General features: G+C 38.7%; 1 protein-coding gene across 2 annotated transcripts in view; it reads left to right on the top strand.

Moving 5' to 3' along the window:
- ALDH1L1 (aldehyde dehydrogenase 1 family member L1) overlaps positions 1–21,823 on the top strand; it is a 62,995-nt gene that overhangs the window by 7,219 nt on the left and 33,953 nt on the right. The window contains exons 1-4 of one of the 2 annotated variants that reach the window (XM_075831803.1): positions 4,112–4,309; positions 15,975–16,125; positions 16,755–16,989; positions 17,748–17,913. In XM_075831803.1, the coding sequence (XP_075687918.1) occupies positions 15,996–16,125; positions 16,755–16,989; positions 17,748–17,913 (531 nt within the window). In that variant the 5' untranslated portion in view covers positions 4,112–4,309; positions 15,975–15,995. Of the gene's footprint in view, positions 1–4,111; positions 4,310–15,974; positions 16,126–16,754; positions 16,990–17,747; positions 17,914–21,823 lie in introns of those variants that run through there. The other variant, XM_075831804.1, reaches the window with a different exon arrangement.

The following is a 21,823-nucleotide window of genomic DNA, read 5'->3' as shown; positions in this document are numbered from 1 at the left end:
TGCAGCCTGTGCTTGGCCTGTGATTGGCTGCAGCCGTCACTTACACTGAAACGTCATCCTGGGAGGCCGGACTGGAGACAGACACAGGGAGTTCTCGGTAAGTATGAACTTATATTTTTTTTGACAGATACATGTATATTGAGATCGGTAGTCACTGTCCCGGGTGCAGAAACAGTTACTGCCGATCGCGTAACTCTTTCAGCACCCTGGACAGTGACTATTTACAGACGTCTCCTAGCAACGCTCCCGTCATTACGGGAGCCCCATTGACTTCCTCAGTCTGGCTGTAGACCTAGAAATACATAGGTCCAGCCAGAATGAGGAAATGTCAAGTTACGCTCCGCACCACACATAACATCTGCGGACTTCATTGCGGAATTTTGACTCTCCATTGAAGTCAATGGAGAAATTCCGCCATGAGTCCGCAACCAGTCCGCCACTGCTCCGCAACAGACAGAGCATGCTGCGGACACCAAATTCCGCTCCGCAGCCTATGCTCCGCAGCGGAATTGTACGCATCGTGTAAACGAACACTGCTAAATTAAAGTGAAAGTCAATGGAGAAACGGCTCCGCTGCGGATTAACGCTGCGGAGTGTCCGCAGCGGAATTTAAGTGAAATTCCGCTATGTGTGAACCCGCCCTTATAGTAGTTATATTCTTTTATATAGGGGGCAGTATTATAGTAGTTATATTCTTGTATGTAGGGGGCAGTAGTATAGTAGTTATATTCTTGTATATAGGGAGCAGTATTATAGTAATTATATTCTTGTATATAGGGGCAGAATTATAGTAGTTATATTCTTGTATATTGGAGCAGTATTATAGTAGTTATATTATTCTATATAGGGGGCAGTATTATAGTAGTTATATTCTTGTATATAAGGGGCAGTATTATAGTAGTTATATTCTTGTATATAGGGGGCAGTAGTATAGTAGTTATATTCTTGTATATAGGGAGCAGTATTATAGTAATTATATTCTTGTATATAGGGGCAGAATTATAGTAGTTATATTCTTGTATATTGGAGCAGTATTATAGTAGTTATATTATTCTATATAGGGGGCAGTATTATAGTAGTTATATTCTTGTTTATTGGGGGCAGTATTATAGTAGATATATTCTTGTATATATGGGCAGTATTATAGTAGTTATATTCTTGTATATAGGGAGCAGTATTATAATAGTTATATTATTCTATATAGGGGGCAGTATTATAGCAGTTATATTCTTGTATATAAGGGGCAGTATTATAGTAGATATATTCTTGTATATATGGGCAGTATTATAGTAGTTATATTCTTGTATATAGGGAGCAGTATTATAGTAGTTATATTCTTGTATATAGGGGGCAGTATTATAGTAGTTATATTGTTGTATATAGGGGGCAGTATTATAGTAGTTATATTCTTGTATATAGGAGCAGTATTATAATAGTTATATTATTCTATATAGGGGCAGTATTATAGTAGTTATATTCTTGTATATAGGGGGCAGTATTATAGTAGATATATTCTTGTATATATGGGCAGTATTATAGTAGTTATATTCTTGCATATAGGGAGCAGTATTATAGTAGTTATATTCTTGTATATAGGGGGCAGTATTATAGTAGTTATATTCTTGTGTATAGGGGCAGTATTAGGGCATGACCACACATGGCGGAATTCCTCCGCAACTGTCCGCATCAATGCCGCACCTAATCCGGGTTGCGGATTACGGCTGCGGATCTGCACAAAATGTGCAGAAAATTGATGCGGACTAGCTGCTGCGGACTGCGGGAAAAGTGCTTCCCTTCTCCCTATCAGTGCAGGATAGAGAGAAGGGACAGCACTTTCCCTAGTGAAAGTAAAAGAAATTCATACTTACCGCCCGTTGTCTTTATGACGCGTCCCTCCTTCGGCATCCAGCCCGACCTCCCTGGATGACGCGCCAGTCCATGTGACCGCTGCAGCCTGTGCTTGGCCTGTGATTGGCTGCAGCCGTCACTTACACTGAAACGTCATCCTGGGAGGCCGGACTGGAGACAGAAACAGGGAGTTCTCGGTAAGTATGAACTTATATGTTTTTTTACAGATACATGTATATTGAGATCGGTAGTCACTGTCCCGGGTGCAGAAACAGTTACTGCCGATCGCTTAACTCTTTCAGCACCCTGGACAGTGACTATTTACTGACGTCTCCTAGCAACGCTCCCGTCATTACGGGAGCCCCATTGACTTCCTCAGTCTGGCTGTAGACCTAGAAATACATAGGTCCAGCCAGAATGAAGAAATGTCATGTTAAAAAACCAATACGCTCCGCACCACACATAACATGTGCATGACAGCTGCGGACTTCATTGCGGAACTTAGAATCTCCATTGAAGTCAATGGAGAAATTCCGCCATGAGTCCGCAACCAGTCCGCCACTGCTCCGCAACATCCCTTGCATGCTGCGGACACCAAATTCCGCTCCGCAGCCTATGCTCCGCAGCGGAATTGTACGCATCGTGTAAACGAACACTGCTAAATTAAAGTGAAAGTCAATGGAGAAACGGCTCCGCTGCGGATTAACGCTGCGGAGTGTCCGCAGCGGAATTTAAGTGAAAATCCGCCATGTGTGAACCCGCCCTTAAAGTAGTTATATTCTTCTATATAGGGGGCAGTATTATAGTAGTTATATTCTTGTATATAGGGAGCAGTATTATAGTAGTTATATTCTTGTATATAGGGAGCTGTATTATGGTAGTTATATTCTTGTATATAGGGGGCAGTATTATAGTAGGTATATTCTTGTATATAGGAGCAGTATTATAGTAGTTATATTCTTGTATATAGGGGCAGTATTATAGTAGTTATATTCTTGTATATAGGGGCAGTATTATAGTAGTTATATTCTTGTATATAGGGGCAGTATTATAGTAGTTATATTCTTGTATATAGGGGGCAGTATTATAGTAGTTATATTCTTGTATATAGGGGGCAGTATTATAGTAGTTATATTTTTGTATATAGGGGGCAGTATTATAGTAGTTATATTCTTGTATATAGGGGGCAGTATTATAGTAGGTATATTCTTGTATATAGGAGCAGTATTATAGTAGTTATATTCTTGTATATAGGTGCAGTATTATAGTAGTTATATTCTTTGTATATAGAGGCAGTATTATAGTAGTTATATTCTTGTATATAGGGGCAGTATTATAGTAGTTATATTCTTGTATATAGGAGCAGTATTATAGTAGTTATATTCTTGTATATAGGGGGCAGTATTATAGTAGTTATATTCTTGTATATAGGGGGCAGTATTATAGTAGGTATATTCTTGTATATAGGAGCAGTATTATAGTAGTTATATTCTTGTATATAGGGGCAGTATTATAGTAGTTATATTCTTTGTATATAGAGGCAGTATTATAGTAGTTATAGTCTTGTATATAGGGGCAGTATTATAGTAGTTATATTCTTGTATATAGGAGCAGTATTATAGTAGTTATATTCTTGTATATAGGGGGCAGTATTATAGTAGTTATATTCTTGTATCTAGGGGGCAGTATTATAGTAGTTATATTCTTGTATATAGGGGCAGTATTATAGTAGTTATATTCTTGTATATAGGGGCAGTATTATAGTAGTTATATTCTTGTATATAGGGGCAGTATTATAGTAGTTATATTCTTGTATATAGGGGCAGTATTATAGTAGTTATATTCTTGTATATAGGGGGCAGTATTATAGTAGTTATATTCTTGTATATAGGAGCAGTATTATAGTAGTTATATTCTTGTATATAGGAGCACTTTTAAATAATAATTAGCCTGACAAGGAAACTGAACAGAACTGCAATTTTTGTTACACAACATTCTACTCCAACTGGCCCTCCAGACATGCTGGTAGTTGTAAATTTACAATGGCTGGAGAGCCACAGGTCACGGACCACCAGTGTAGAACGAGCAGGTTGATCAAGGATCAGGATTAGAGAATGCAATTATGAGGATCAGGGATTGTATTTTGCTATGGTTCCCTCCCTTCTTAGAGCGCCCCCTTGTGTCTAGCACCAGCACTTCCTCTGTTTGATCTACTTTTTCTCTTCTCCTCCTGATCTGTCAGTTTTGTGTATCTCCAGCCTTGAGTTATGAAGGATGAGTCTGCCCTGACCCCTTCGCACATTGCCCTGAGTGTTACAGTAGTTATCAGTAAAACCTCCCTGGATCTCGTCCCGCTGCGACTCCTCCTCTGCTCCCCCACCTCCTCCTTATAGAAAATAGCTCCAAACTCTGCAGTGACGGACTAAGCCCGGCTGAACGTTTTACTGTGTCCCGTCTCCAGGTGAGTCCTCTGGGGGGTTACCTGCCTATTCCTATATGACTTCTACCTTTGTGGCCTTTCTTCTTACCCCTTGTGAATTAAAGGGATTTTCCAATATTAATAAACCTTAATCATTATATAATGAAAAGTTCTGCAACTTTCTAATATACTTTTTGCTTCTATTCTTCACCTTTTAAAAAAAAACAAAAAAAACAACTTTGCTTGCTGTCAGTGAATGGAAACATTGACTGCATACATTCAAAGGCTAAAACGCCTTCCTGACCTAATGCTTCTGACACCTGAAGGTTTGTTACAGTTGTATGCAGTCTAGACAGTTATCAGTGAGCTAAACACATCAGCAGCACAAATCTCTCTCCTGTCGGGATAGTTTGTTGCAATGTATCAGTGCAGGTAAAATGTAGCAGACTGTTGTCCAGGTTGTTAAGTGCAAAGAGGATGGTCCAGACTGGATACAATTGTAGTGGACTCAAGGCTGATACGTCTCCCCTGCGCTGATACAATGTAACGAACTATTAGTACAAAAAATATTTTTATTTTCTAAAATGGAACCCATGGACGACAGATCACGTAACACGGCTTGCGTAAATTAGGCGCAGATGTTTTAATGAATGGTGCACCTACACTGACAGCTGACGGAATCCCAAAAATTTAATTGATAGATTGCAAGCTCTTGAGTCTAGGATTGTTGGACAATACATTTGCAGGTTTATGGGTCTGGTATTAGGATGAGATCACATGGCATTCTGAACTTTCACTCAGTGCGGCACAGAGTTGCGCAATTTCATATACCGTTTTTTGTTTTTTTTAAACCTCAGCATATTATTATGCCGCAGTTTGTGGCCATTTTGCTTATAATGACTTTAACAGGGGATAACGTGGCACGCTACAAACATGTGCCATAACTGCCCTCCATAGATAAGCAATCGCTGCCAACTGTGGCAAATCTGCGCAGTTTTCTTCAAGTGCGTTAGCGGTGCAGCTTCGTCTCATAGCTTCGTTGCGAATAACATCAGAGGTGAATATGTGAATTTGATCTGTTCAGTCATTAAAGGTCAGCAAGTCCGGAGGTGCCAGCTCCCACACAGGACAGTCAGTGTTGACAGGGGGCATTGCCATAGGCGCTGTGGGTGAAATTACCTAAAATTGCTGCCATACCCCTACGCTATGTGTTTTTGCAATTTAGGTAATCCACGTGTCTCAGTACTGAAACTATCAAACATGAGCAATGAAAGTCTTTGGAGATTTTAGGGACATTTGTCATTTCGCTCTCATCATAGACAGAAATCTCCTTCAAATCTCATGAACTGCGCAAATTTGAGGTTATTTGTCTGCGGAACGTAATGACTTTCACAGTCCGTTTATGGCTAACAGAAATCCTGGGCACAATGTCTGCCAACGACCGGGTCACTGAACCAGAGTAACCAGGGTGTGTGTGCATGCTCATCACTGATTGGGCCAGCCCCTCGGGAGGCTAGGGTGGATCTGTCTACTGATTGGTTAACACAAGACAGCGCCCTGCACTTTAGATTTCTAGGTATATTATGTAAATAACATGTTATAGGATTCATGACGTGCGCCGACGGTATACAGGAAACGTAATCTGGTGTCACTCAGTATCTAACTTCACAATATTTATGTTTTTATGGCTCCTCTCATTGTATTCTATCCTATTGATTTCTGTATTATTGTCCATAAATGGGCAGTATTATAACAGTTATATTTTTGTACATAGGGGGCAGTATTATAGTAGTTATATTCTTGTATATAGGGGGCAGTATTATAGTAGTTATATTCTTGTATATAGGGGCAGTATTATAGTAGTTATATTCTTGTATATAGGAGCAGCATTATAGTAGTTATATTCTTGTATATAGGAGCAGTATTATAGTAGTTATATTCTTGTATATAGGGGGCAGTATTATAGTAGTTATATTCTTGTATATAGGATCAGTATTATAGTAGTTGTATTCTTGTATATAGGGGCAGTATTATAGTAGTTATATTCTTGTATATAGGAGGCAGTATTATAGTAGTTATATTCTTGTATATAGGGGGCAGTATTATAGTAGTTATATTCTTATATATAGGGGGCAGTATTATAGTAGTTATATTCTTGTATATAGGGGGCAGTATTATAGTAGTTATATTCTTGTATATAGAGGCAGTATTATAGTAGTTATATTCTTGTATATAGGGGGCAGTATTATAGTAGTTATATTCTTGTATATAGGGGGCAGTATTGTAGTAGTTATATTCTTGTATATAGGGGGCAGTATTATAGTAGTTATATTCTTGTATATAGGGGGCAGTATTATAGTAGTTATATTCTTGTATATAGGAGCAGTATTATAGTAGTTATATTCTTGTATATAGGGGCAGTATTAGGGCATGACCACACATGGCGGAATTCCTCCGCAACTGTCCGCATCGATGCCGCACAGAATCTGCGTTGCAGATTCTGCAGCGGATCTGCACAAAATGTGCAGTACATTGATGCGGACTAGCTGCTGCAGACTGCGGGAAAAGTGCTTCCCTTCTCCCTATCAGTGCAGGATAGAGAGAAGGGACAGCACTTTCCCTAGTGAAAGTAAACGATTTTCATACTTACCGGCCGTTGTCTTGGTGACGCGTCCCTCTTTCGGCATCCAGCCCGACCTCCCTGGATGACGCGCCAGTCCATGTGACCGCTGCAGCCTGTGCTTGGCCTGTGATTGGCTGCAGCCGTCACTTACACTGAAACGTCATCCTGGGAGGCCGGACTGGAGACAGAAACAGGGAGTTCTCGGTAAGTACGAACTTCATTTTTTTTTACAGATACATGTATATTGGGATCGGTAGTCACTGTCCCGGGTGCAGAAACAGTTACTGCCGATCGCTTAACTCTTTCAGCACCCTGGACAGTGACTATTTACTGACGTCTCCTAGCAACGCTCCCGTCATTACGGGAGCCCCATTGACTTCCTCAGTCTGGCTGTAGACCTAGAAATACATAGGTCCAGCCAGAATGAAGAAATGTCAAGTTAAAAAAGCAAGACGCATCCGCAGCACACATGACATGTGCATGACAGCTGCGGACTTCATTGCGGAACTTTGAATCTCCATTGAAGTCAATGGAGAAATTCCGCCATGAGTCCGCCACTGCTCCGCAACAGACAGAGCATGCTGCGGACACCAAATTCCGCTCCGCAGCCTATGCTCCGCAGCGGAATTGTACGCATCGTGTAAACGAACACTGCTAAATTAAAGTGAAAGTCAATGTAGAAACGGCTCCGCTGCGGATTAACGCTGCGGAGTGTCCGCAGCGGAATTTAAGTGCAATTCCGCCATGTGTGAACCCGCCCTTATAGTAGTTATATTCTTGTATATAGGGGCAGTATTATAGTAGTTATATTCTTGTATATAGGAGCAGTATTATAGTAGTTATATTCTTGTACACAGGAGCAGTATTATAGTAGTTATATTCTTGTATATAGGGGCAGTATTATAGTAGTTATATTCTTGTATATAGGGGCAGTATTATAGTAGTTATATTCTTGTATATAGGAGCAGTATTATAGTAGTTATATTCTTGTGTATATAGGGGGCAGTATTATAGTAGTTATATCCTTGTATATAGGAGCAGTAATATATTAGTTATATTCTTGTATATAGGGGGCGGTATTATAGTAGTTATATTCCTGTATATAGGAGCAGTATTATAGTAGTTATATTCTTGTATATAGGAGCAGTATTATAGTAGTTATATTCTTGTATATAGGGAACAGTATTATAGTAGTTATATTCTTGTATATAGGGACAGTATTATAGTAGTTATATTCTTGTATATAGGAGCAGTATTATAGTAGTTATATTCTTGTATATAGGAGCAGTATTATAGTAGTTATATTCTTGAATATTGGGGGCAGTATTATAGTAGTTATATTCTTGTATATAGGAGCAGTATTAGGGCATGACCACACATGGCGGAATTCCTCCGCAACTGTCCGCATCAATGCCGCACCTAATCCGGGTTGCGGATTACGGCTGCGGATCTGCACAAAATGTGCAGAAAATTGATGCGGACTAGCTGCTGCGGACTGCGGGAAAAGTGCTTCCCTTCTCCCTATCAGTGCAGGATAGAGAGAAGGGACAGCACTTTCCCTAGTGAAAGTAAAAGAAATTCATACTTACCGCCCGTTGTCTTGATGACGCGTCCCTCCTTCGGCATCCAGCCCGACCTCCCTGGATGACGCGCCAGTCCATGTGACCGCTGCAGCCTGTGCTTGGCCTGTGATTGGCTGCAGCCGTCACTTACACTGAAACGTCATCCTGGGAGGCCGGACTGGAGACAGAAACAGGGAGTTCTCGGTAAGTATGAACTTATATGTTTTTTTACAGATACATGTATATTGAGATCGGTAGTCACTGTCCCGGGTGCAGAAACAGTTACTGCCGATCGCTTAACTCTTTCAGCACCCTGGACAGTGACTATTTACTGACGTCTCCTAGCAACGCTCCCGTCATTACGGGAGCCCCATTGACTTCCTCAGTCTGGCTGTAGACCTAGAAATACATAGGTCCAGCCAGAATGAAGAAATGTCATGTTAAAAAACCAATACGCTCCGCACCACACATAACATGTGCATGACAGCTGCGGACTTCATTGCGGAACTTAGAATCTCCATTGAAGTCAATGGAGAAATTCCGCCATGAGTCCGCAACCAGTCCGCCACTGCTCCGCAACATCCCTTGCATGCTGCGGACACCAAATTCCGCTCCGCAGCCTATGCTCCGCAGCGGAATTGTACGCATCGTGTAAACGAACACTGCTAAATTAAAGTGAAAGTCAATGGAGAAACGGCTCCGCTGCGGATTAACGCTGCGGAGTGTCCGCAGCGGAATTTAAGTGAAAATCCGCCATGTGTGAACCCGCCCTTATAGTAGTTATATTCTTGTATATAGGGGGCAGTATTATAGTAGTTATATTCTTGCATATAGGGGCAGTATAATAGCAGTTATATTCTTGTATATAGGAGCAGTATTATAGTAGTTATATTCTTGTATATAGGAGCAGTATTATAGTAGTTATATTCTTGTATATAGGGACAGTATTATAGTAGTTATATTCTTGTATATAGGAGCAGTATTATAGTAGTTATATTCTTGAATATTGGGGGCAGTATTATAGTAGTTATATTCTTGTATATAGGAGCAGTATTATAGTAGTTATATTCTTGTATATAGGGGGCAGTATTATAGTAGTTATATTCTTGCATATAGGGGCAGTATAATAGCAGTTATATTCTTGTATATAGGAGCAGTATTATAGTAGTTATATTCTTGTATATAGGAGCAGTATTATAGTAGTTATATTCTTGTATATAGGGACAGTATTATAGTAGTTATATTCTTGTATATAGGAGCAGTATTATAGTAGTTATATTCTTGAATATTGGGGGCAGTATTATAGTAGTTATATTCTTGTATATAGGAGCAGTATTATAGTAGTTATATTCTTGTATATAGGGGGCAGTATTATAGTAGTTATATTCTTGCATATAGGGGCAGTATAATAGCAGTTATATTCTTGTATATAGGAGCAGTATTATAGTAGTTATATTCTTGAATATTGGGGGCAGTATTATAGTAGTTATATTCTTGTATATATGGGGCAGTATGATAGTAGCTATATTCTTGTATATATGGGGCAGTATTATAGTCGTTATATTCTTGTATATAGGAGCAGTATTATAGTAGTTATATTCTTGAATATTGGGGGCAGTATTATAGTAGTTATATTCTTGTATATAGGAGCAGTATTATAGTAGTTATATTCTTGTATATAGGGGGCAGTATTATAGTAGTTATATTCTTGCATATAGGGGCAGTATAATAGCAGTTATATTCTTGTATATAGGAGCAGTATTATAGTAGTTATATTCTTGAATATTGGGGGCAGTATTATAGTAGTTATATTCTTGTATATATGGGGCAGTATGATAGTAGCTATATTCTTGTATATATGGGGCAGTATTATAGTCGTTATATTCTTGTATATAGGAGCAGTATTATAGTAGTTATATTCTTGTATACAGGGGGCAGTATTATAGTAGTTATATTCTTGTATATAGGGGGCAGTATTATAGTAGTTATATTCTTGTACATAGGAGGCAGTATCATAGTAGTTATATTCTTGTATATAGGGGGCAGTATTATAGTAGTTATATTCTTGTATATAGGGGGCAGTATTATAGTAGCTATATTCTTGTATATAGGGGGCAGTATTATAGTAGTTATATTCTTGTATATAGGGAGCAGTGTTATAGTAGTTATATTCTTGTATATAGGGGCAGTATTATAGTAGTTATTTTCTTGTATATAGGAGCAGTATTATAGTAGTTATATTCTTGTATATAGGAGCAGTATTATAGTAATTATATTCTTGTATATAGGGGCAGTATTATAGTAGTTATATTCTTGTATATAGGGGGCAGTATTATAACAGTTATATTTTTGTACATAGGGGGGCAGTATTATAGTAGAAATATTCTTGTATATAGGGGCAGTATTATAGTAGTTATATTCTTGTATATAGGAGCAGTATTATAGTAGTTATATTCTTGTATATAGGAGCAGTATTATAGTAGTTATATTCTTGTGTATATATGGGGCAGTATTATAGTAGTTATATTCTTGTATATAGGGGAAGTATTATAGTAGTTATATTCTTGTATATAGGAGCAGTATTATAGTGGTTATATTCTTGTATATAGGAGGCAGTATTATAGTAGTTATATTCTTGTATATAAGGGGCAGTATTATAGTAGTTATATTCTTGTATATAGGGGGCAGTATTATAGTAGTTATATTCTTGTATATAGGAGCAGTATTATAGTGGTTATATTCTTGTATATAGGAGGCAGTATTATAGTAGTTATATTCTTGTATATAAGGGGCAGTATTATAGTAGTTATATTCTTGTATATAGGGGCAGTATTATAGTAGTTATATTCTTGTATATAAGAGCAGTATTATAGTAGTTATATTCTTGTATATAGGGGGCAGTATTATAGTAGAAACATTCTTGTATATAGGGGCAGTATTATAGTAGTTATATTCTTGTACATAGGGGGCAGTATTATAGTAGTTATATTCTTGTATATAGGGGGCAGTATTATAGTAGTTATATTCTTGTATATAGGGGGCAGTATTATAGTAGTTATATTCTTGTATATAGGAACAGTATTATAGTAGTTATATTCTTGTATATAGCAGGCAGTATTATAGTAGTTATATTCTTGTATATAGGGGGCAGTATTATAGTAGTTATATTCTTGTATATAGGGGGCAGTATTATAGTAGTTATATTCTTGTATATAGGGGCAGTATTATAATAGTTATATTCTTGTATATAGGGGGCAGTATTATAGTAGTTATATTCTTGTATATAGTGGCAGTATTATAGTAGTTATATTCTTGTATATAGGAGGCAGTAATATAGTAGTTATATTCTTGTATATAGGGGGCAGTATTATAGTAGGTATATTCTTGTATATAGGAGCAGTATTATAGTAGATATATTCTTGTATATAGGGGGCAGTATTATAGTAGTTATATTCTTGTATATAGGAGCAGTATTATAATAGTTATATTCTTGTATATAGGGAGCAGTATTATAGTAGTTATATTCTTGTATATAGGGGGGCAGTATTATAGTAGTTATATTCTTGTATATAGGGGGCAGTATTATAGTAGTTATATTCCTGTATATAGGGGGGCAGTATTATAGTAGTTATATTCTTGTATATAGGAGCAGTATTATAGTAGTTATATTCTTGTATATAGGGGCAGTATTATAGTAGTTATATTCTTGTATATAGGGGGGCAGTATTATAGTAGTTATATTCTTGTATATAGGGAGCAGTATTATAGTAGTTATATTCTTGTATATAGGGGGGCAGTATTATAGTAGTTATATTCTTGTATATAGGAGCAGTATTATAGTAGTTATATTCTTGTATATAGGGGCAGTATTATAGTAGTTATATTCTTGTATATAGGAGGCAGTATTATAGTAGTTATATTCTTGTATATAGGGGCAGTATTATAGTAGTTATATTCTTGTATATAGGGGGCAGTATTATAGTAGTTATATTCTTGTATATAGGAGGCAGTATTATAGTAGTTATATTCTTGTATATAAAGGCAGTATTATAGTAGTTATATTCTTGTATATAGGAGGCAGTATTATAGTAGTTATATTCTTGTATATGGGGGCAGTATTATAGTAGTTATATTCTTGTATATAGGGAGCAGTATTATAGTAGTTATATTCTTGTATATAGGAGGCAGTATTATAGTAGTTCTATTCTTGTATATAGGGGAGCAGTATTATAGTAGTTATATTCATGTATATAGGAGCAGTATTATAGTGGTTATATTCTTGTATATAGGGTGCAGTATTATAGTAGTTATATTCTTGTATATAGGAGCAGTATTATAGTAGTTATATTCTTGTATATAGGGGCAGTATTATAGTAGTTATATTCTTGTATATAGGAGCAGTATTATAGTATTTATATTCTTGTATATAGGGGGCAGTATTAGGGCGGGTTCACACATAGCGGAATTTCACTTAAATTCCGCTGCGGACACTCCGCAGCGTTAATCCGCAGCGGAGCCGTTTCTCCATTGACTTTCACTTTAATTTAGCAGTGTTCGTTTACACGATGCGTACAATTCCGCTGCGGAGCATAGGCTGCGGAGCGGAATTTGGTGTCCGCAGCATGCTCTGTCTGTTGCGGAGCAGTGGCGGACTCATGGCGGAATTTCTCCATTGACTTCAATGGAGAGTCAAAATTCCGCAATGAAGTCCGCAGATCTTATGTGTGCTGCGGAGCGTATTGGTTTTACTACCATGACATTTCTTCATTCTGGCTGGACCTATGTATTTCTAGGTCTACAGCCAGACTGAGGAAGTCAATGGGGCTCCCGTAATGACGGGAGCGTTGCTAGGAGACGTCTGTAAATAGTCACTGTCCAGGGTGCTGAAAGAGTTAAGCGATCGGCAGTAACTGTTTCTGCACCCGGGACAGTGACTACCGATCTCAATATACATGTATCTGTAAAAAAACATATAAGTTCATACTTACCGAGAACTCCCTGCGTCTGTCTCCAGTCCGGCCTCCCAGGATGACGTTTCAGTGTAAGTGACGGCTGCAGCCAATCACAGGCCAAGCACAGGCTGCAGCGGTGACATGGACTGGCGCGTCATCCAGGGAGGTCGGGCTGGATGCCGAAAGAGGGACGCGTCACCAAGACAACGGCCGGTAAGTATGAAATTCTTTTACTTTCACTAGGGAAAGTGCTGTCCCTTCTCTCTATCCTGCACTGATAGGGAGAAGGGAAGCACTTTTCCCGCAGTCCGCAGCAGCCAGTCCGCATCAATTTTCTGCACATTTTGTGCAGATCCGCAGCAGAATCTGCGACGCAGATTCTGTGCGGCATTGATGCGGACAGTTGCGGAGGAAATCCGCCACGTGTGGTCATGCCCTTATAGTAGTTATATTCTTGTATATAGGGGCAGTATTATAGTAGTTATATTCTTGTATATAGGGGCAGTATTATAGTAGTTATATTCTTGTATATAGGGGGCAATATTATAGTAGTTATATTCTTGTATATAGGAGCAGTATTATAGTAGTTATATTCTTGTATATAGGGAGCAGTATTAGTAGTTATATTCTTGTACATAGGGGCAGTATTATAGTAGTTATATTCTTGTATATAGGGGCAATATTATAGTAGATATATTCTTGTATATAGGAGCAGTATTATAGTAGATATATTCTTGTATATAGGAGCAGTATTATAGTAGATATATTCTTGTATATAGGAGCAGTATTATAGTAGATATATTCTTGTATATAGGAGCAGTATTATAGTAGTTATATTCTTGTATATAGGGGCAGTATTATAGTAGTTATATTCTTGTATATAGGGGCAATATTATAGTAGATATATTCTTGTATATAGGAGCAGTATTATAGTAGATATATTCTTGTATATAGGGGCAGTATTATAGTAGATATATTCTTGTATATAGGGGCAGTATTATAGTAGATATATTCTTGTATATAGGGGCAGTATTATAGTAGTTATATTCCTGTATATAGGAGCAGTATTATAGTAGTTATATTCTTGTATATAGGAGCAGTATTATAGTAGTTATATTCTTGTATATAGGAGGCAGTATTATAGTAGTTATATTCTTGTATATAGGGGGCAGTATTATAGTAGTTATATTCTTGTATATAGGGGCAGTATTATAGTAGTTATATTCTAGTATATAGGAGGCAGTATTATAGTAGTTATATTCTTGTATATAGGGGGAAGTATTATAGTAGTTATATTCTTGTATATAGGAGCAGTATTATAGTAGTTATAGTCTTGTATATAGGGGCAATATTATAGTAGTTATATTCTTGTATATAGGGGGCAGTATTATAGTAGTTATATTCTTGTACATAGGGGCAGTATTATAGTAGTTATATTCTTGTATATAGGGAGCAGTATTATAGTAGTTATATTCTTGTATATAGGGGGAAGTATTATAGTAGTTATATTCTTGTATATAGGGGGCAGTATTATAGTAGTTATATTCTTGTATATAGGGGGCAGTATTATAGTAGTTATATTCTTGTACATAGGGGCAGTATTATAGTAGTTATATTCTTGTATATAGGGGGCAGTATTATAGTAGTTATATTCTTGTATATAGGGGGCAGTATTATAGTAGTTATATTCTTGTACATAGGGGCAGTATTATAGTAGTTATATTCTTGTATATAGGGGGCAGTATTATAGTAGTTATATTCTTGTATATAGGGGGCAGTATTATAGTAGTTATATTATTGTATATAGGGGCGGCATTATAGTAGTTATATTCTTGTACATAGGGGGCAGTATTATAGTAGTTATATTCTTGTATATAGGGGGCAGTATTATAGTAGTTATATTCTTGTACATAGGAGGCAGTATTATAGTAGTTATATTCTTGTGTATAGGAGCAGTATTATAGTAGTTATATTCTTGTACATAGGGTCAGTATTATAGTAGTTATATTCTTGTATATAGGGGGCAGTATTATAGTAGTTATAGTCTTGTATATAGGGGCAGTATTATAGTAGTTATATTCTTGTATATAGGGGGCAGTATTATAGTAGTTATATTCTTGTCTATAGGGAGCAGTATTATAGTAGTTATATTCTTGTATATAGGAGCAGTATTATAGTAGTTATATTCTTGTATATAGGGGGCAGTATTATAGTAGTTATATTCTTGTACATAGGGGCAGTATTATAGTAGCTATATTCTTATCCATAGGGGGCAGTATAATGGTTGTCACTTACCATCTTACACTTCTCTTGTCAGCTCATACTATCCAGCAGGGGACTACACTGATCGCAGGAGAATTTGAAATAATATGAGACATTATCCATAATTTTAAGAAAAATTTATTTTACAGATCCTGTTCATTAAATGTCTGTACTGTATATCAATACTTTCTGTGTCACTGATGTTAACACCAATTTACCGGAGTTAATTGTTAATATGAACAGAGATTAATATAAATGCAGCATTTTCTGTTAATAATATCGTATTTCTTATAATTTGTGCTTATCAGTCCTACACGCCAGCTACAACCATGAGGATAGCAGTCATTGGGCAGAGCCTGTTTGGGAGAGAAGTATACAAGGAGCTTTTAAAGGAAGGTCACCAAGTGGTGGGGGTATTCACGATTCCTGATAAAGCAGGTGGCAAACCAGACCCATTAGGTATGTGCTTCATCATCATCATCATTATCATTATAATTCTCTTTGTTTTTCAAATGAACGTAACTAACATAAATTATCAGTAGCTTCCATGTTATAATACTGAGTCAGTTGAAGGGGTTAATGGCAATATCTGGTGTGCTCTACGGCAATTCTGGATTTTATATCTAATATTCCTGGAGATCCAGATTGGAAGGGAAGTAAAAACCTAATATTCTTGTGATTTAGGATGTGAAAGGGTTAATAGTGTTGTCTGTGGTGATAGAGGACAGTAAAGGGCTGTTTTTTTCTGACTCTAGATCCCCTGCTTTCCTTTATACAACATGAAGTTAAAAGACAGAATTCTGACTACCAGCAGCCACCACTAGGGGGAGCTCATGGTTTACTGAATTTTACAATTCCCATTGAACTCCTTTCTAGCTGTCTCTAAGCTCCCCCTAGTGGTGGCTGCAGTGGGAAAGAATTTTATCATTTTACTGTATGGCTGTGTTCAGGTACTAGGAAGTTGTAATCTGAACTTTTCAGGGGCCAAAAGCAGTAGAAAATTAACACTTGCTGTTCCTTGACACTTGGTATTGGTGTTTGCTTTGAATATAATAAAAACATTTTTACTTTATTCCTTGTACGCACAGGTGTAGAAGCAGAAAAAGATGGCGTACCTGTGTTCAAATTTCCACGCTGGAGAGTTAAGGGTCAGGCTCTCCCGGAGGTGGTGGAGAAATACACATCAGTGGATGCCGAGCTGAATGTTCTTCCCTTCTGCTCTCAGTTCATCCCCATGGAAGTCATCAATTCTCCGAAACATGGCTCCATTATCTATCATCCATCCATCCTGCCACGACACCGGGGGGCCTCAGCCATTAACTGGTACGTATGACCTATCACCATCACAGGACAGGTCAAACCTAGATTCCCTGTTGAGTAACATAATAGATACTTTGTATCTAACTCTAGTCACATCCAGAGCTGCATTTACAATTCTGCTGACTTCCTGCTATCAGGTTGTCAGACTGCATTCCTTACTGGTTCAGTGGCTGTGGAGAGCATGCTCTGTTTTGGTGTACTGTGTGAAATGTAAGCTCCTAATTTAGTCATCCAGGGTGCAAGGAATTTTTGGCGCTTGGCTAAGCTGGGTGTATGTAACAGTTTTAATTTAGGTTCTGCTCCTATTATTACCAGCTAAACCTAATTTTAGGCCCACATATAAAATATGACAATTAGTATATGGTTACGGCCTGATATAATAATCTGGAAATATTATATGATAATAATTTGAATGGAAGTCTCTTTACTGCCATCTAATGGTCATAAGTGGTAGTGTAGCATAAATAATTGCACTTAGTTTTTAGTATCTATAGAGGTTGCAGAGGTAGCAATTGCACCTGGGCCCCATCACTTTGGGGCCCTTAGTCTGCTCAGCCACATAGGAAAGCTGGGTTATAATAAGGTGGTGCAGTGATATTAAGCTATCTCACTGTACAGATGATTATATTATATAATGTACAGTATATAGGTTGTATATGGCATGTCATTATTTGGCAGTGAGGTGGAGGACCGGGTATAGATTTAGGTATAGCTATGTCCCTGTTTATACCTTTATTCTTTATATAACTTTTCTCTTGCAGGACGCTGATGCAGGGAGATGAGAAGGGCGGCTTCACCATATTCTGGGCTGATGATGGGCTGGATACGGGCGACATTCTGCTGCAGAAAGAGTGTGAGGTTTTTCCAGATGATACAGTCAATTCAATATACAACAGATTCCTCTTTCCTGAGGGAGTTAAAGGCATGGTCAGTATATAATATGATGGATAATAGAGATTAGAGAATACATCAAGCTCCTGAGCTCCCCCTAGTGGTGGTTGCAGGCAGACAGACAGAATTTTATCATCTAAGCTCCCCCTAGTGGTGGCTGCAGGGGGAAAGAATTTTATCATTTTACTGTATGGCTGTGTCCAGGTACTAGGAAGTTGTAATCTTAACTTTTCGTGGGTCCAAAAGCAGTAGAAAATTAACACTGCTGGGGATTTGGAGCTCTGTTTTAGAAAAATAAAACTAAAACTGCTATCAAGATATATTAAAACATTGATTAGAATTTTTGATCTATTTAGATGAAGATAAAAAACGTATTTCCTATTGATCTAGAGTAAAATTCATGTATTTTACTCCACTCACATCCAGAGCTGCAATTAGATATTTTTTTTTCTACATGGAATCATCACCTGATCAGAGGTCATTTCATGTAATGTATTCCAATGTATTCTGTTGTCTTGCATGCTATGAAATTTAGCCTTTTTTACCTTAAACCATTATACAGTGAAACACTAAATTTCCCACGACGCACCACAGGCTGTGCAAATAATGAACCCTGAAGGATGGGGGCAAAGGTGATATGTGAGGTTAGAACTAAGGTGAACTTAGCAGAATTGTAATGCAGCTTTGGATGTGACTAGAGTATGATATAACATGAAGTTACTAAGGTTAGAGACCTAAAGGCTATGGTGGTAGTTTCCAAAAAGAAAAAAAAAGCTGAATCTATCATTTCAGAAATCCTCTACACCAAATAGATTAAGTAAATATTCCTTTTGGCGCATTATTCATACGATTCAATACTGAATGTGACCGGGGTCCGGGCCACAGGATCAGCGGCCAAGAGGTCATTCTTACCATTTTCTGCTGTGAAACCAACCCATCCCCCTAAAATGTCAGTATCCAGCAGGCAGGAGACCCCCGTCATGATTACAAATCACTAATTCAGCGTGAGATTATTGTTGCTGCCGGATCAGCAGAATTTCCGAATCATTGGACCCCACTAATATCTAAACTGAAGTGGCAAATAGTGATGTGCGACGAGCCCGAACCCCTTGTGTCTAAGACATTGGGGGAGATTACTAAGCAAATTGTGCCGCCAACAAAGTGTTGTACGTGACGTGCGCCAAATTTATTATGCGTTGTAGAGACTTTTTGCATCTCCATAGACAGTTTTATTCTAGAAAATGGAGCGCGCTTAAATATTCAACATTTACTAACGGCACGCACCATTTTTTGTCACAAAATATTGACGTAAGAATGCCAGCCAAGAGGTGGAGTAAGGAAGAGGAAAGCGTTAGGGCTCGTCCACCCGTAACGGAATTGCTGCGTATTTTCCGTCCAGAATTGTGGATGGAAAATACGCAGCAGAATACGGTAGCAGCGAAGTAGGGGGGAGATTTAACAAATCACATCCACACGCTGCGTAAAAATTCAGACCAGAAATTGACGTGCGGTGCGTATATTTCGTACCGCAGAATGTCAATTCCTGCTGCGGAATGTGGACTGAATTGCTGCGTTTTTTTCAGGAGACGTCACCATCCCCCAACATTGTGAAAAACGGAGCAAAATCCGCACCATTTCCTGTAGTAAAAAACGCAGAAATTGGTGCAGTTTTTCCGCAGCGGAATTTCTGCTAGTTTCTGCCGAATTGCTGCAGAATACTCCGTTACGTCTGGACAAACCCTTAAACATATCTACTTAGATTCCCAAAATATATCATACAGCGTGCGCCATTGTGATAAATTCGGTGGAGTTTCTGCCTGTCTGGGCTAGGTTGATCCTGTCTGAATTTAGGACAGGATTAATAAATCTCCCTCAATATTCTTGTGCTATCACTTTAAAGAGTCCCCCAAAAATGTATGCAGTAACACAGTATAAAGAAGAGAGGGGGGATGCAGCTGCAGTCAATGCTCTCTCTGTGTCTGTGAGATGCATGCTGTGAGAGGGGAGGAGGAGCAGCAGACGTCTGATTGGCTCAGAGCACACAGCACAGCTCTGACATCACACTAGGAAGCACATGGAGAAAGAATAAGTGGATTATAGGTGGATGTCCCCTTTAACAAAATGAACGGGTGAACAATCGGATGTTAATAGCGGAGATGTCTCCCCTCAGCTGAGTCTCTCCTGCTTCAGTTATTGGGACATATTATTATTGGCAGGATTTATTCAATGTACATAATGTCCTTGGAGGCTGCAATTATTATAAATTCATAATACCCCCCCTCCCCCGCAGTTACAGCTTTGCTTTATTTTTGAGTCTTCATATAATGTTGAATAACTTTACAAATGCTTTTCTTTGCTGATCTTGAGGTACATCATGTCTTATACTCCAGTTACACCCAGAGCAGCTTCCACAATTTCGCTTGGAATCCTTAAACACTCCTTACAATTTGGGCATGACCACACATGGCGGAATTCCTCCGCAACTGTCCGCATCAATGCCGCACAGAATCTGCGTTGCAGATTCTGCTGCGGATCTGCACAAAATGTGCAGAAAATTGATGCGGACTGGCCGCTGCGGACTGCAGGAAAAGTGCTTCTCTTCTCCCTATTCAGTGCAGGATAGAGAGAAGGGACAGCACTTTCCCTAGTGAAAGTCAAAGAAATTCATACTTACCGCCCGTTGTCTTGGTGACGCGTCCCTCTTTCGGCATCCAGCCCGACCTCCCTGGATGACGCTCCAGTCCATGTGACCGCTGCAGCCTGTGCTTGGCCTGTGATTGGCTGCAGCCGTCACTTACACTGAAACGTCATCCTGGGAGGCCGGACTGGAGACAGACGCAGGGAGTTCTCGGTAAGTATGAACTTATATTTTTTTTTACAGATACATGTATATTGAGATCGGTAGTCACTGTCCCGGGTGCAGAAACAGTTACTGCCGATCGCGTAACTCTTTCAGCACCCTGGACAGTGACTATTTACAGACGTCTCCTAGCAACGGTCCCGTCATTACGGGAGCCCCATTGACTTCCTCAGTCTGGCTGTAGACCTAGAAATACATAGGTCCAGCCAGAATGAAGAAATGTCATGGTAGTAAAAACAATACGCTCCGCAGCACACATAAGATCTGCGGACTTCATTGCGGAATTTTGACTCTCCATTGAAGTCAATGGAGAAATTCCGCCATGAGTCCGCAACCAGTCCGCCACTGCTCCGCAACAGACAGAGCATGCTGCGGACACCAAATTCCGCTCCGCAGCCTATGCTCCGCAGCGGAATTGTACGCATCGTGTAAACGAACACTGCTAAATTAAAGTGAAAGTCAATGGAGAAACGGCTCCGCTGCGGATTAACGCTGCGGAGTGTCCGCAGCGGAATTTAAGTGAAATTCCGCTATGTGTGAACCCGCCCTTTAGCACCAACAATTCAATCTGCTGTATTGGATTTCGGGAAATGTAGTGTTTATGCTTCAGACTTTGTCCTTTGCCAGATATAACTCCTACATCTCCCGTAGTGCAGCACAGCAGAGTATACAGACACTGAACAAGCAGGGCGATAATAGGCCAGGAATGCAGCTCTGGATGTGTCTGGAGTATAAGAAATGTTTCATCTCAGGGTCATTGCAAGCAAAAGATTTTCAAAATTAATATTTAACTTTCTACATAGAGTATATTTAGATTTCAACCATAAAACGATGGTCAAAGTAAACTTACACCAGTTCCGTGACTTTCTAATATGCGTTGCATTTCTCATTTCAGTTCTTCACCTTTAATTAGATCTGTGCTTGCGGTCAGGGAATAGAGGCCAAAACTTCTACAGACTTGCCAAACTCCTGATAGATTGTCATAATCTGCAGCTGTGCGACAGTAAGGGTATGTTCACACGAGGGCGTCCGTTACGGCTGAAATTACGGGGATGTTTCAGCCTGAAAACATCCCCGTAATTTCAG

This window comes from Rhinoderma darwinii, chromosome 7 (genome assembly GCF_050947455.1).
Source record: "Rhinoderma darwinii isolate aRhiDar2 chromosome 7, aRhiDar2.hap1, whole genome shotgun sequence".
Taxonomy (NCBI): domain Eukaryota; kingdom Metazoa; phylum Chordata; class Amphibia; order Anura; family Rhinodermatidae; genus Rhinoderma; species Rhinoderma darwinii.
Note: the sequence above shows the minus strand (reverse complement) of the source record. Positions and strands in the feature narration are given on the sequence as shown.